Source organism: Sarcophilus harrisii, chromosome 5 (assembly GCF_902635505.1).
Source record: "Sarcophilus harrisii chromosome 5, mSarHar1.11, whole genome shotgun sequence".
NCBI classification, from domain to species: Eukaryota; Metazoa; Chordata; class Mammalia; order Dasyuromorphia; family Dasyuridae; genus Sarcophilus; species Sarcophilus harrisii.
Genome location: NC_045430.1, coordinates 200,410,336 through 200,426,184, shown reverse-complemented (window position 1 = coordinate 200,426,184; position 15,849 = coordinate 200,410,336). Strand labels below are relative to the sequence as shown.

The following is a 15,849-nucleotide window of genomic DNA, read 5'->3' as shown; positions in this document are numbered from 1 at the left end:
GATCACACAAGTAAAGAGATTTCTTCTGATGTGAGTGGGAAAAGAGGGGACCCAGCCAGGAAATCACCCTATAGTTTCTGACTCAGAGATTTCAGTTCCTCCTGAGCCAGGAGGCCAGAGAGCAGCAGACTGGGGACTGAAACTAGGGAATTCCTACTGTTTGGTAGAAAATTTCTTTTATCCCTGTTCCCAAGGGAAAGAACAACACTTTCTTCTGAGGGAGCAGGTGGGGATGGTTGTGGGGAACTCAGAGGAGGAGACCATTTCCATTAAGGAACTGAGATGGATGCATATTTCAAACAGAAATATGAGAAGTGCCTAGAAAAATGGCTCCTGAGGGAATAGCCTAATGTAATCCACTGAAAGGCTTTTGGGGCTTTTCCACAGCCTGGAGGCTGGGGTGGAAAGTCTGAAGTCAACTAAATTTTCCTCTACATTGGGAAAACTCTTTGGATCTTTTAGATAGTTAAGATGGGTTGTTATTCTCCTTCAGTCTTGTAAAGATAAATTTTTAGGGCAGACAGTTGTCCCCTGACAGGGATCTAAAAGGGAGGAAGATTCTATAGCATATTGGTTTGAAAGATTGGTTTTTTGTGTCCCTAATCCTAATTTGCACCCAAATATTTAGCCTCTCAGAGTCATTTCAGCAATGCCTTCTGGGTGAAACCCCAGATCTAGTTCTGGCTCTTTTCTTTTGTCCAGAGTTGCCTATTATGAGTTGAGTAATGCAAGATGGTTCCTTTAGCAAGATGGGAAGAGCATGAGGAGCCCTACTGCTAAATAAAAATGATAAAGTAGAGATCATTATTGCTTAGCTTTTTGGTATTAGTATCCTTTCACAGACAAATAAGATCTTGGACCTCTGCCCCCTGTGCTGACACAGTAGCTCCTGAGAATGGCTTGATGGCTCCATTTGCTACAAGAAGAATATGCCACTGGCTTTCAGTAGCCATTAATCTGGTAATGGGAGATACTCCAGGGCATAGTTTGGCAAACTATGGACCAAGGGTCAAATCCTGCTCATCACCTGTTTTTGTATGGTCTGTGAGTAGAGTAACTTTTATAGAGGAATACAGGATTTGGCTATGTTGTAGTTTGCTGATCCATTTCCTAAGGAGAAGGCATCCAGCTATCAATAGTGGGTTGAACTCTACACTGCATGGCTGGCATGTGAGAAAGCCTTGAGGACTCTTTTAAATCAGAGACAGGGAAGATTTTCATTTATACTAGTTCCTAGTCAATGGTCATAAGTCTGTTCAAGAAGTCTGCAGCCAAGAAGAGAGAAGGATCAGGCACTCAAAAGATCTCTGTAGGATCAAGATAGAATAATTTACTGATGGCCCCTTACATGAAGTTGCAAGGCATATCAGTACCTATCAGAAACATGGTATTAGAACTGTTATAAGAATAGCAGAAGTTGGGCAAAGTCCAACACAAATAGGAAATTTTGGTGGTGATATGTGCTGTGCTGGATACATTACCATAGTATTCCCTTAACAAGGACTATCCCTAAACTCAAAGGACCCTCAACTGGAACCAAATGCAAAATGGCATTATCCTGTCAGGCCAAGAGGTTTTGCTCATGTTTAACAGGAGCAGTATAATTATGCATCTGATTGACCAGGTCAAGTGTCCAATCTCTCAGAAGCCCTTTCTGTGATTAATCAGTGCTACTTAGGAAAGGGGAAGGACTCTCTTGTCCAGTGGTTGCTTGAATATTATCTCCAGTAAGAGTTACCTGACAAGAATGAACTGTTTTAGGCCACAATTCTGGATGATCCACTCTGGATCTTCCTTATTCCTTTCTCAGCATGGAATTGTCTTTCCATCAAGGTCCTTATCCTCTCAAGGAGCTTCACAAACCTTAGAAAAATAGCTCAGATCCTTCTCAATTGAAAAGCTTTCCCAGGAAAGGCTTGGGACATCAAGGTATGAAATTGTTGAGGAGTGTCTTGCTTTCCTAATAGACTGCAGGAGATAAAATTGTTGCTATCATTGATATGTATTTTCTTGGAAGAAAGGGCATCCCTTAGCTAATTTGGTAGTAATTTTGAGTCACTGGATGAAGGTAAGCCAGAGTCTTTCCTTAATCATTGTGGAAGCAGAGGGCAGATCCTCCATAGAGGTTTAAGGAGGTATAGATTTTGTTTCATTTCCTTGAAGTGGCTGTTGGAAAGGGGGAGGTTTTTGCAGGTGGGCCAGTAGATACTTGTGGTGTTTTTCTTCTTTAAAATAATAATAGTTCTCTCTGGAAGAAAGCAGGTTTCTCATGGAGGTTTTCTGGAGGCAGCTTTAGTTTCAGTTACAAGTAAATAATCACCCAAAATCGCAGCCAGCTGACAAAAGTTCAGATCTTTTATTGTGTCCTTCAATATAGCCCGATTAGCTCAGAGGCCTATCTCTCTGCTTAGTTCTAAGAGCTCTTGCAGCTTTGTCCTTGGCTTCTGCCTCTGCTTTCTTCAGCCTCCAGCCAACATCAAGGTGGAAGATGCAATGAATCTCTCTTGCCTCTGAGAGAGGGCTTCTGGCTCTCAATCTCCCAGAGTGCTGAATCTCTGACCCCTGGGAATGTTCCCAAGTACAAACTCTTGAGTGGCTCACTGAAGCTCTATTTATGCTGCTTCTCCGAGAGTGGGATTGTGGGATATCTCCCAGCGTGCTCTCTGGCCCTAAGAGCTTCAAGGGAGGTGTGAATTCAGATATCTCATACTAAACCCTGAAATCTCCCAAACGTGTGAACTCCAATGAGTACTTAAATACTTCTTGCTTATAATAGCTCTCTAAAGGTGTGAACACAAGCATCATTGTCTATCAGTTGTACTTAGTACCTTGTTTCAAGTACTGGCCCATAACATCTCCTTGTAGGATCAGATTAATCATACTGAACCATGCTAAATTAGATAATTATTGTCTCTATCAACTCTAATGACTTTACACTTTGTAAAGATTCCAACATGGCTACTGAGTGGGTAAAAGGGAAAACCTTCATTTCAACTTAGATCTTGGGATAGGATGCATGCAGATGGCTTATTATTTTGCTACTTTAGAACAGATGACCTGGATGTGGAATGAAGAATTAAGACTGTAGTGTCCCTGCTGTTGCTAGAGTTTCCTGATCCTACTTCCCATTAGAAGAAAAAAATTATTTCTATAGTGGAGATAACTTTTGTACTTTCTTAGGGTGCTCTGTTTCCTTGTTACTATTTTGTGTCAGGAGACACAACTATGAACTGCAAACATCTGGCATCATCCATCACATAGATCAGTAAGACAGAAGACTTGGTTCTTCTGAAGGGGGAAGAAAAAGCCTAGAATTTCTGAATTTTGTTCTCTCCATTTTTGTTTCTACCCTTTTCTCTCACTACTCCCTATGCACAGGAAACTATCTAGTAAATGATCTAAATACTTTTAAATGTTAGGAGTTCTTCTAGAAGAGGGATTCCTTTTATTCAAAAGTGTTTTATTTTTCCAAATACATGTAAAGATAGTTTTCAACATACATTTTTTTGTAAAATTTTGTGTTTAAAATTTTTCTCCCTCGATTTATGTTTTATTTCACAACTTGACTTTTATGGAAATTTTTGCATAACTTCACAAGTGGTTTCTTAATTGTGGGTAGGGATAAGGGTGAGAATCTAGAACTCAAAAATTTGAAAACAAATGTAAAAAAAATGTTTTGCATGTAACTGGGGAAAATATTAAATTAAAAAATAAAATTTTCTTCCTCCTGCCTTTACCTCCCCCCTTTCCAAGACAGTAAGCAATCTGATATAGGCTAAATATGTGCAATCCTTTTAAACATTTTTCCATATTTGCCATGTTGTGTAAGAAAAATGAGACCAAAAAGGAAAAAAAAAAAAAACTAAGAGAAAGAAACAAACAAAAAGGTAAAAATACCATGATTCAATTTATGGTTCTCTCTCTGGATGTGACTGGCATTTTTCATTCCAAGTTTGAAGGCTAAGTCTCTGAGACTTGGTGGGTTCTTAAGACCACATAAATCACATACTCTAAAGAACTATGGTGCAAATAGGGAAGTCTAAGTGCCATTGCATCTTTGTTGCATGTAAATAGGTTGCATAGTATTATCATCTTTATTGCATATTCTTACTATGTCAGGGCAAAGAAAATCATGTTAGTTAAATGCTTGATGACTGAGTAGCATATTTTATCCCATCATAGAACCTGAGTTCTGGGTGTAGAGTCATGCCTTGGACAATGTGTCATAATCACTTGAGATTTTATGCGCTGGTCCCTTCTTGGAATCTGTGTCCCCTTCCCCCCTTTTTCTGTCCCTGCCAATGGACAATTGAAATTATATTTCTTCTGTGGATGATATTTTCTTTCAGTAGACTTCAGAAGAGTAAGATATGTGATTATTTGGACATTTTACACTTCACATTTTATACTTACATTATTCAGTGGTCACCTATTATATTTAATTGTGTTCAAATCTCCTCCCTTCTATTAACTATAGTCTTTTGAAGACAAAATACTTAATTTTTCATCTTTATAGCCTCATACTCCAGCATAGCAGTTTTCATGTTGTCCAATATTAGTCAAATTGAAATGATAGTTGGTAGACAAAGATAATAAAGTCATTTCATTTGATTTCATGAGCATTAAAGGATTAGTTATTTGGTTGTTGAGATGAAAGGATGAAAGCATATGAAAGCATGTCCAATACTGAAACCCAGTGTAAAAGAACACTGGACTATAAGGAGAAGATCTGATTTCTAGTCCTCATTCTTCTACTAATTTGCTATTTGAGAATGAAAAAGCTGCCTCACTCTCTGGCCCCCAGTTTCTTCATCCATAAAAGGAGGGAGTTAAAATCAGTGTTTTCTAAAATCCTTTCCTCTAAATTTTGTTCTCAGTGGAAAATTCCTATGATGAAATTTGAGGTTGTTATTGTCTCTCTTTTTTTAAACAAGAGAGCAGAAAGAACTAGCTGTTTATCATTTAGCGTTTTTTAAACAGCAGCCAAATGCAGATCAAATTGTTATAGTTGGCTATTTTGTAAAGTACTTGAAAATAGAGAAAAACCAGATGGCAAAGAAAACAGCAAAAGTCCAAAATCATGCAAGAAGCAGAGCAAAGCCAAGATTTTGAAGAAAGGAAATGCCTCTGGGTTCAAGAAAAGCTCAGTTGAGGTTAACACTTTCTATTCCCCTTTCTGTGTAAAGTAAGGATGGGAAGGACTGTGGAAGAAGTCAAGCCTTCAAGATGGAACTTGTGAAAGGCTAGGAAGAAATAATAGAAGCAGTTGGCAATAACAGCTGCCATTTTAATAAACTTTTATAAGGTTTGCAGAGCACATTATCTACATTATCTCAATTTGTTTTTATTATAACATAAGAACAGCAAGGGCACTAAAGAACTTATATTTGTTCCTGGAGTACTTAAGGTCAAATAAATTGGGGTGGGGAGGTTAGGGATTAGAATTGCAAAGCATTATCCTGTTCTTCTTTCTATCCAGGCCCTGATTTTGAGTGGGGCCACTAAAGCAAATTCTTTTCTTCAGTCTGGGCTAGAAGAAGTAGGAGGTATTTCCCTGGGACATGACCAGACACAAGTCTTGGCAAGTGATTTTTTTCCCTATCTTCAACCAATGGCAGCAGTTAATTTAGAAACACTTGGGCTTGATATTCAGTTCCCAAGAGAGGAGCTCACCCATATTTATGACACATACACACTTGGCATTTCAGAGACTTCTGAAAGTTGAGCAGGCAGGCCTGGTTTAAAAAAATTAGGATTAAAATTAGTAAAGGCAAAAGATTTCATGTATTAAGTGTTTTAGCTACTATTTTTAAGGATGAACTTAGAGACCCCAGTATTTCTTTGCCAGAGTCATTTACTTCTGGTACAAATCCCTTTCCTGATAAATAGAGGTTCATGGAAATCCCATTAACAAAAAAGAAAGATATTCCAGAAAGCTCTTAACTAGGTGAATGAAGAAAAATATTCATATAGTGCAAACAGGTCTTTTGTTTTTCATATTATGGCTGCAATCCCTTTTTCTAACTTTAGTTAAGTATTGCTATTTAGCCTTTAGATATATCAATAATAATTTCAAAGATAAGGCCTCTTTCATATTCTATCATAATATCTATATTCATTCTAATAAATGTTCAAGTTTGAGTAATTTTTCTTGTTATTTCCAAAGCATAAAAATTCTTTCAAATATTTTGTTTTCTTCCTTTACTAAATGAATATTTTGGCTGTTGCTCATCCTACAATCAAAATGCACACTTTTAGAAGCTAATGTTTCTTCATTGATGTAAAAATTCCATTAACTTCTTTAATGAGAAACCTGATGCAGGCTGGTGTAGGAGCTTAAGTCTAGACAGGAAAGATATATATCATGCAGAATAAAATCAGCATTTTGACCTACATCGCCACATAGATCAAACTAGTTGATAGACTGAATTAAAAGAGCTAGGAATACTTGCCTTAGATAGTCACATGACCTTGGACAAGCCACTTTTTATACTTCTGTGTCCTCATCTACAAAATAAGTAGTTTGGACTCATTGTGGACTCAAGTAATTTCCACCTTTTAATCTATGGTACTATTAATTCCAATTCAGTAACTATGACTGCAAGGCAAGGTGTCCTTTATGGGTAAAATATCACATTTGGAACTTTTTTCTTATGGAATTGTTAAGTCCTGATATTATTAATCATACTATATAAAGCATTCTTTCATCCTGATTATTACTTTTAATTGTTTTTTTTTTGCTTTTCTTTTGTCAGAATATATGATTTCTACCCTAGCCTAATTTTTTTAATCTCAGCTGAAGCATAATAAATTCTGCTCTAGTCCCTTATTTTAACTGTATTCAAGTGTATTTTTTGTAAACAATATATAATTGGATTCTGGTTTCTAATCCATGTTGTTATCAACTTCCATTTTATAGGTGAATTCATTCTATTTACATTCACAATTATGATCACTGTGCATTTTCCTCCTATTTTATCATTTTCTTTTTTTTAAACCCTGTTCCTTAAAAATCCATTTTGCATCTCACCACTGCCTTCTTTTATTTGTTCTCCTTTTGTGTTCCCCCCAAATACCACTCCCTTCTTATTTTCCTAAAGGGTAAGCTGGATTTTTGTACCCAAGTTTGTGTATATACATTATATGTATGTATGTATGTATTTATGTCCTCCCCTTTCCTCCCCAGCCCCTTCAAATGAGAGTTAGGCTTAAGCATTCATCGTCCATTCCTCTTTCTCCCTTTTCACCTCCACTGGAAAAGCTCTTCCTTGAATATTTTTTTTATATAATGTTATGGCACAGTTCTCTTTTATTGTCCTGACTCAGTTTCCCTAATTATCCTGACCCAGTTTCTCTGCTTCAGTTTATAATTATCATCTCAAAGCTCAATCCTGCAAAATCTCCCCTCCCTCTTTATCAGAATATTTGATAAGAATAAAAAAATCTTATGTTTTAGAATATCAGAATGCCTCTCCCCATCCCAAGCTATGCCAGATATCATCTTATCAAGATGACTCTCCCTATGTCTGGGGTGCCTCCCCTATTATGTCATCCCTCTCCAGAGACTCACCTCACCCTGTCAGAGTCCTATTCCTGCTCTCAGTACCCTGACTCTGCCCTACCTCAGTATACCCCCTGAGTCTGAGTTATAGGTATATAGGTCATTGAGAACTCACATTTTTTGCTGGATTCTTAGAGATGATAGTCTCATTCAGCATCCCTGGGACCAAACCATGGATCCATTTGGTCCCAATAAATCTCTCCCTTTAAATAAATTATTAAATCCTCTCTAATTGCTATCTGTCTCAGTTTCTCAAGCATTACAGTACAATGATTTTACCTATTATTCCTCTTCTGTTTTCTCACTCTTTATTCCTCCATATTTTAGATCAAACCTACTCAACTCACACCTGTGCCTTCTGTTTATGTAGTTTTCTTTTAATTGTCTTAATAAAAAAGTTCTTGAGAATTTTATGTATTATCTTCTCTTATAAGAATGTAAGCAATTTAACCTTACTGAGTATCTTTGAATTTTCTTTCATGTTTGCCTTTTTATGATTCTCTTGAGTCTTATATTTGAAAGTCAAATTTTCTACTCAGCTCTGTTCTTTTCATTAGGAATGCTTGAAAGTTCTCTATTTTATTAAATATTCATTTCTCCTCAAAGAATTACACTTTTTTCCCCCTGAGGCAATTAGGGTTAAATGACTTGTCCAGGGTCACACAGCTAGTAAGTATTAAGTGTCTGAGGCCAAATTCCTCCTGATTTAAGGGCTGGTGTTCTATCCACTGCACCACCTAGCTGAACCAAATTATACTTAATTTTGCTGAGCAGATTATTCTGGATTATAAACCTAACTCCTTTGCCTTCTAGAATATCATATTCCAAGCCCTCTGCTTCTTTAACTTGGAAACTGCTAAATGTTGCATGATCCTAACTGAGACTCCAAGGAATTTGAATGATTCCTTTCTGGCTGCTTTTAGCATATTCTCTTTGATCTGGAAGCCCTGGAATTTTGCTAGAGTATTTTTAGGAATTTTCATTTGAGAATCTAAAGGGTTGATCAGTAGATTCTTTCAATTTCTATTTTGCCCTTTGGTTCTAAGTTACTGGGACAATTATAGTTTCTTAAAATATTTTACTCTTTAAAATCATAATTTTCAGATAGTACAATAATTCTTAAATTTTCTCTCTTCAGTCTATTTTCTAAGTCATTTACTTTTTTGATGGAAAATTTCACATTTTTTTCTATTTATTCATTCTTTTGATTCTGTTGTTTCTTGATGTCTTAGTTATTAGTTTCCACTTGCTCAATCCTAATTTTTAAAGATTTTTTTTCAGTGAATTTTTATACCTATTTTCTCATTTGTCCAATTCTTTTTTTTTTAAAAAGAATCATTTCTATTTATGAAGTTTTGCATCTCTTTCACTATTTGGCCAATTATGTTCTTTAAGGTGTAATTATTTTTTTTCCTTTTTTTAAATTTTCTTTAGTATTTTTGTGCCTCTTTTTAAAGCTGTTGCTAATTGTATTTTCATAATTTTATAGCACTGTTCTCATTTCTTTATCCCACTTTTCTTCTAACTCTTATTTGAGCAGGAAAACAAATTTTTAACTCTTCCAGGAATTCTTGTTGGGCTTGATCTCATTTGCATTTTTTGAGACTTTGCTTATAGCCCTTTTGAATCATTATCTTCTGAATTTGTGTCTTGATCTTTCTTGTAAACATAATAACCATAACAACTTGATATTATGGTTAGGTTCTTTCTTGTTGTTCTTCAGAACCCATTGCTGGCTTTGATTTTCATGTTAAAGTTGGGCTCTCTTCACTTGAATGAGAGAGGTACTGTTCCAAACTTTAAGCTTTTTCATATTACTATTTTCTGAGATAATTCTGTTTTTTTTTTTTTTTTGGTTGCTTCTAAGTGGTATTATCCAGGGAGAAATGTGGTAACAGTTCTGTTCGGTGCTCAGGTTCATATGCAGACAGTATCTTTTCCCTTATGGCTGTAAGTATTCCTTAGGGTCTCTGTTCTCTTGTCCCCTGAAAGCATTCCTCTTTATCCTAAAATTTCCAAGCCTACAAGTGAGTATAGTAATGGAGATATCAAACAATGTCCTGTGCTATGCCCAGTGCTAGCAGAGAGTCCCTTATAATCTCTTTTTGATCAGTTGTCCCATGCCCTTTCCATCTTTGGACCAAGAGCTCTTGAAGTTGCTGCTGTTGCCACTAAGTCCCACAGATGGTGTTGCTATCATGTTTGCTAGAGGTCAGATCCTTACCCCAGTGGCACAGATTTCTCCTTCCAATTCCCTAAATTGTTTTGTCTGGGAATACGTTTTATCCTGACCTGTTGTTGGCTATGCCACTTTAGAATTTGATCTGAGGAATTATTTTAAAATTGTTTGGAGGGGATTGTTGAGAGATCTCAGTTGTAGAGTTTTCTCTATTCTGCCTTTTTGGCTTTGCCTGGTACATCCTTAACTACTTTTAAAAATGACTTATTTTTAAAGATACCAATATAACCAATTAAACTTATTTTCAAATATTTTCTTTCTGGATCAGGCATGATTTCTGGACTTAATGATTACTAGTGATTCAATTACTTCTATCAAAGCAAGTCAGAGTCTGTTCTATAAGTTATAGTTTTAGACCTCAGCCTGAAGTTTAGTGACTTACCAAATATCATGCAACTAATTTGTGTCAAAGGATGGACTTGAACCTGGGTCTTTTTTTACTTCAAGGGTAATATAATTCCACTTCTAAATCCATCAGGATTGATTCCCCTTTACTCTTCTTATTCAGGTAGTATTATTGTGTGCTTGTTTTTTCTGGTTATACTTTTTCCCCCTCTTTGCATTCTCATAAAGGTCCTTACACATTTCTTCATATTCCTCATTTGTTGTTGTTTGTTGTACCTGAACATGACTCTTCATAACCCTATGAACTTCTAAATATTTCTTTTTAGCATTTCTGTAGTAATATATTACAATTGCTACTGATGTTTAGGTTGTTTCCAATTGTTTGTAATTATAAAAAATCCTGTGAATAAATTTAAGTTGTTTAAAAATGTTTTAAATAACGTTTTCAGGAATATTTCTAAGAATATAATCACTGGGTAACTAAAAAAAAATAGTGTGTAAAGCTAGATGGCTTTCCAGAAACATTCTGTAAGTCTGCAATTTCACAAACAATGAATGAATTTACCAGTTTCTTCACAATCCCATCAATATAGTTTCATTACTTTTAATTTTTTTGTCAGTTTTTATGGATGTGAAACAATACACTTCACCTCTTTGTTTATAAGTGAGTTTGAGCATTTTTCAAGTGATTATTAACAATTATGTTCCTTCTGTTTATTCATAGACTTGACCATTTATCTAGGTAAACTATCTTTATAAATTTTTACCACGTACAATAAGATGATTTTGGGGAATGTGTATGTGGCTTGACAACAGGATTGACTGTATTTGATGATTATCTTTGCTTGATCTAAAAAGTAATACCACATTTGTTTCACAAATGATATTGGAGGTAGTATTGCAATTTCCACTAGGCTTATAAGTTGCTATTTATTTTCTCCTGTTAAATTGTCTGAGCCAGATATTTCTCTTGGAGGATAATTCCTACTAAAAAGCTTTTTAAAAAAATGATGAGTCAATACATGGATCCAAGGACCCTAGAACTTTTGGGAACTTCTAAGGTTTTGATATGAAAAGAGAAAGTGGTAATGGTAATTAAAGTTACTAAAAAGAGGTATATTACCAGTTGAGATATATGGTATCTTGCAGTCATAGAATCATATAATTTTATAATGAGATCTTGCAATTGAATGAATTTAATTCCATTGTTTAAAAAATGAGAAAACTGAGTATCAAAAAGACTAATTCCTTACTGGAATCCAGACTTCCGGTCTGGTTATTTTTGTATTATATCACATTGGCAACATAGGTAGCCAACAAATGTTTGATGATTTATCACTAAATAGTTTGGTATTAGTAGCTTAAAAAAAAACCTAGACAAAAAAGCCTACTGGACTAGATAGATGATTTGCAAAGAATCTTGCAGTTTTGAGATTTTTAGATTTTATTTTGAAAAGGCAACATATATTATTTTCTGCTATTAGAAACTAAGGAGTAAGGCATGCCCCAGTGCTCTATTGCAGGAGGTCCTTAACTTCTTTATGTTTTGGATTCTATATGCATGGTAGTTTGGTGAAACCTATGGATGGACCCATTCTCAGAATATTTTTAAATGCATAAAATAGAAAAAACGCAGAATTACAAAGGAAAAAATTATATTGAAATACAATTTATCTGTCTATTTGTCCCCATGTTTAGAGGCCCTAGGTTAAAAAAAATTGATGTGACTATACTGGGACTTGCAAGATACCACTAACAAATGTATGACTTTGGACAAGAAATTTAATTTCTCTAGTCTGTGGGAATTGAGGGAATCACATTGATTCAAACTTGCAGCTCAATTCTGAATTTAGCTCAGTTCCCTTTCTATTCAATTATTGGTCTGGTCTAATTTTTGTCTGGTGAGAAACTTTATTCAATTATGGGAATTGTGAGAAAACTTTTTTGCATTGTTTGAACATAGCCATGCATGTTTGGGAAACTGAACCATTTTTACCTGTTGCTTACTGATTTTTCACTAAGGACCTAATTTATGCTGATTAGAAGCAGAGTCAGATTTGAAGATTGATGCAAGGAGTTTTCTCACAATTATATACCTCAAGCAACCCATATGCTTTGACTGAAAAATGATTCCATATTGGTTAATCAGTTATTATTTCCATGTTCCTTTCTTGAATATGGACACTTGGGGGGAATGGGACACCTCTTTTTCTAATTTCAGGGAATTGTACTTGTTCATTCTCCCCTTTCAAACTTGGGAAGTTCCTAATCATTACATTACTCCATTCAGAAATCAGATTATCTAATTTGTAACTTGAGTTTAATAACCTGTTGCTTTTAAAAAAAACTACCTAAAAATCTATTTCTGTGATGACCTCAGACACCCCAGAATCAGCCGGAGTCAGGATAAGCAAAAGTCCTTAGTCTTTGTTCTTGGTCTTTAGATGCAGGATTGAACAGGAGGGAAGCAGAATCTCCACAACCACTTTCTCCCTCCTCTATGGTCAAAGGTCACTCTGGCTCATCTTACTCCCCCCTAGTCTCTCCTACAATCCTCTGTATACACCAATCATTGAGCCAGCACAGGATAGTGGGAAAGACCATTTTCCAAGCATATGCCCATATAGTATTGTCCAATCAGGAAATTAGGCCTAAGTGCTTGAAGCGACCTCCGTGCAATGACTCAAGAATTTCAGCCCTCCACATATCTCCTCCTGTATTCCAGGTCCAGTGAAAAGCTGAGGTCTGGTCCCGATTTATTATGTAATTGAAATGCATTGCTTAAGAAATCAATATACTCAGAAGTTCAAATTTTGCTTCCTCATTTATTGCAGATTTCACCCATCACAAGTTTCAGTTCTCTCATTGATCAAAAAAATGACTGGACTAGAATAGTAGTTTTCAAAGTGTGGTCCAGTGGTCCCTGAGACTCTGACGGGATCCATGAAGTCAAAATTATTTTCATAAAAATGTAAGGACATTTAAATTTCTGTTATGGTAAATACTGATACACATAATAATCTGACATAAATAAAATCTCTTGGAAGGAGGATCTTCAATATTTTTAAGAATGTAAAGGTGTTCCGAGACCAAAAAGTTTTGGTACTACTAGATGATCTTTAAGGTCCCTTTCATTTCTATGATATTGCATCTGATTAAAATATCTATTGAATGAATGAATGAATTACATTTCCCTTTTATATCTCTGGGGGACAATAATCCTTTGTTATACAGCTACCTTAAACAAATTTTCCAAGCTAAAAACCAGAACACATGATCTGACAAAGGATATTCTTTTAGAAAAAAAAGTATACTTCTCTTGAAATTGAGATTACAGTAGAAAATCCAATATATATATATATATATATATATATATATATATGATCACTGACTATAAGAACATGTGACCATTTTGTCAAACTGTTGAATCTCATGAGCTAAATACAAATATTACTTACATGTAATCCTAGATTCACATTCTTGGAAAATTGCTTTGCAGTGGAGTGCACTTTATGGGTAAAGTGCTTTATGGGAAAGCTGAATGGACTGATAGGTTTCAAGCACATACAGAAAAAGAAAAAATAAGTTGGAAATAGGAAAATGAAGATGCAATAAATTAAGAACTCTACAACAGTGTTGAAGTGCTAAAAGATTGGTACAGTAAGTTCAACAAAGCTCAGTTTTGTCTGGGGTAAAAAACCTCAATAAAAATGACTTAACATAATAAATGTTACATGACATGAGATAGGAAAATAGGCTGTATCACCAAAAGGTCCTTTTAAATCCAAATCTTCAAGCACCTTGGCGGCATCTGGGATATAGGGACCCAGAAGTTTTAGGGCCACTGATGAAGTGAAGCCATTTATCTTTTTTGAGGATTCTCTGGTTCCCACAGAAATAAACTGGAGAGGTATGAGGATTATCTAGAAATTCCCCAGATACTGGCCATAGTGGATTCTCTGGGTAGATAGAAAGTGGCCACATAATTGTATCAGCTTTAAAGGGAAGGTCATGCCCATGCTGCCTGGTTTTCATAACTCATTCTATCCTAGTAGCATTTACAGATGAAGCCAGAGCAAATGGTGAATACCACTTAGTATACTTTTCCTGCACATCTATGTCAAAGGATTTGAACTCTGCTTCATTCTTTAGGTGTTAAGGATCATGCCTAAGTGTGAAGGGGCAGATCAATTCTCCTAAAGGCCCCACAACTGTGACTTATAACACTTGAAGGAGTTGCAAAGTAACCTTTACTGAAGCAGATGTTGCTTGAGGATTGGGAATCAAATAAATTGGAGGCAAGAGGGAAGAGCAGAGAAGTCAGAGAACACAATTGCCTCTCAGTCTCCTTGTATCATCATTATCGTCTCACATGAAGAGATCCATTCTGCAGGTCTGAGTTAGATCTCCAGCAGCCACTAGCAGGTGGCTCCCGTATCACAATATTTGGGAAGCAATCTAACTTAGAATATGCAGAAAGACCTTCATCCTCTTTTCTAGGAAAACTAGGGAAACTGAGGGACATATGAACTTCTCTAAATTTTTGCTGAGAACTCCAAATTCTTTCTTTCTTGGTCACATGCTCCCTATCTTCTGCTTCCAAAAAGTCCAGAGATACCATTTTCTTTTCTTCACTTAGGAAAAATCAACTTCCATCTTTTTCCAACAGTAAGTCCCCTGGAGTTTTCTCTAAGCCTACATGGAAGACAGAATGCATTTCCTTTTCTTCCTTCTGCCTCAGGGAACACCTGGATTCGTGCTTTCCCTTTAGGGAACTTGGATGTGCCATTTCCAGGGGCTTCCTTGGACAAGGTGGTGGAGACATTGGTGACTCCAAGGGAGCAGAATCCAACAGGGAGCTAATTTGGGGGCCTGGACCTTGAGGGGTCCAAGTGCTGCCCACGGGACTCATGGAGGCGAGGTCTGTGGACCAGAGGCTGGCTGCTTTGGCTTGCCAGGACCATGAGCCTGAGTTGGGCTCTTTGAGGATCCAGTCTTTGTCTTTCCATAATGGATTCTCCAGCTCCCTTTTGGGGCTGGGAGGGCTGGCTTTGTTGTGGGCACTGTGGGGCTCCCCACCTGGATGTAGGCAGCTACAGGAACCTAGACCAGTCCAGAGTATCAGGAAACCCTTGGGGACCCTGCAGCCAAATTCATGAGTAGTTCTAAGCCATGCCACCATAGCCACAGAAAAATGTTTTGTTATTAATGAGAGATGACAAACTGCACTTGCAAGGGCTCAGGGTGTTTCTTTACTGATTTCTGCTGGAGCGGGAGGATCAAACAAAGGCATAGGTGCATTCTGAGGCCAGGGATCAGTAGGAAAAGAAGGGATGCTCTGCAGCCCAGGGACGCTTGGCACAGAGCTAACCTTGAACTGAGAAAATGAGTGGGGAAGGAAAATAAAATTTTTTTCTTGAAATGCAGCTTTACAAGGGTTATTCAAACAAAGAAATGCTTTAGGAAGGGAGGGACATCCTGAAACATACATACATTTAGGTTGAGCAGAGAATGTATATCAATAGTATTAAACACACAAACAAAAAATAAATAAGAGTGAAATCATAGTTAAGGATTTCAACTGCATTCTAAGTGGGAGAGATTCTGCCAGTGGAAACATGAGTTAGATTATTATCTTTCAAACAAGGAAATATGATGGAACGGTGTTGCTATTACTGTGTAATTCTGGTTCTAGTCACTACAC

At 36.4% G+C, this 15,849-nt stretch overlaps 1 protein-coding gene across 1 annotated transcript; it reads right to left on the bottom strand.

Annotated features, from left to right (window-relative positions):
- Positions 1-13,937: 13,937 nt before the first annotated feature.
- On the bottom strand, positions 13,938-15,327 carry LOC111721139. The gene is given in 2 exon segments (XM_023504986.1): positions 13,938-14,291; positions 14,587-15,327. Coding segments are annotated over 2 exon segments (1,095 nt in total).
- Positions 15,328-15,849: the final 522 nt, after the last annotated feature.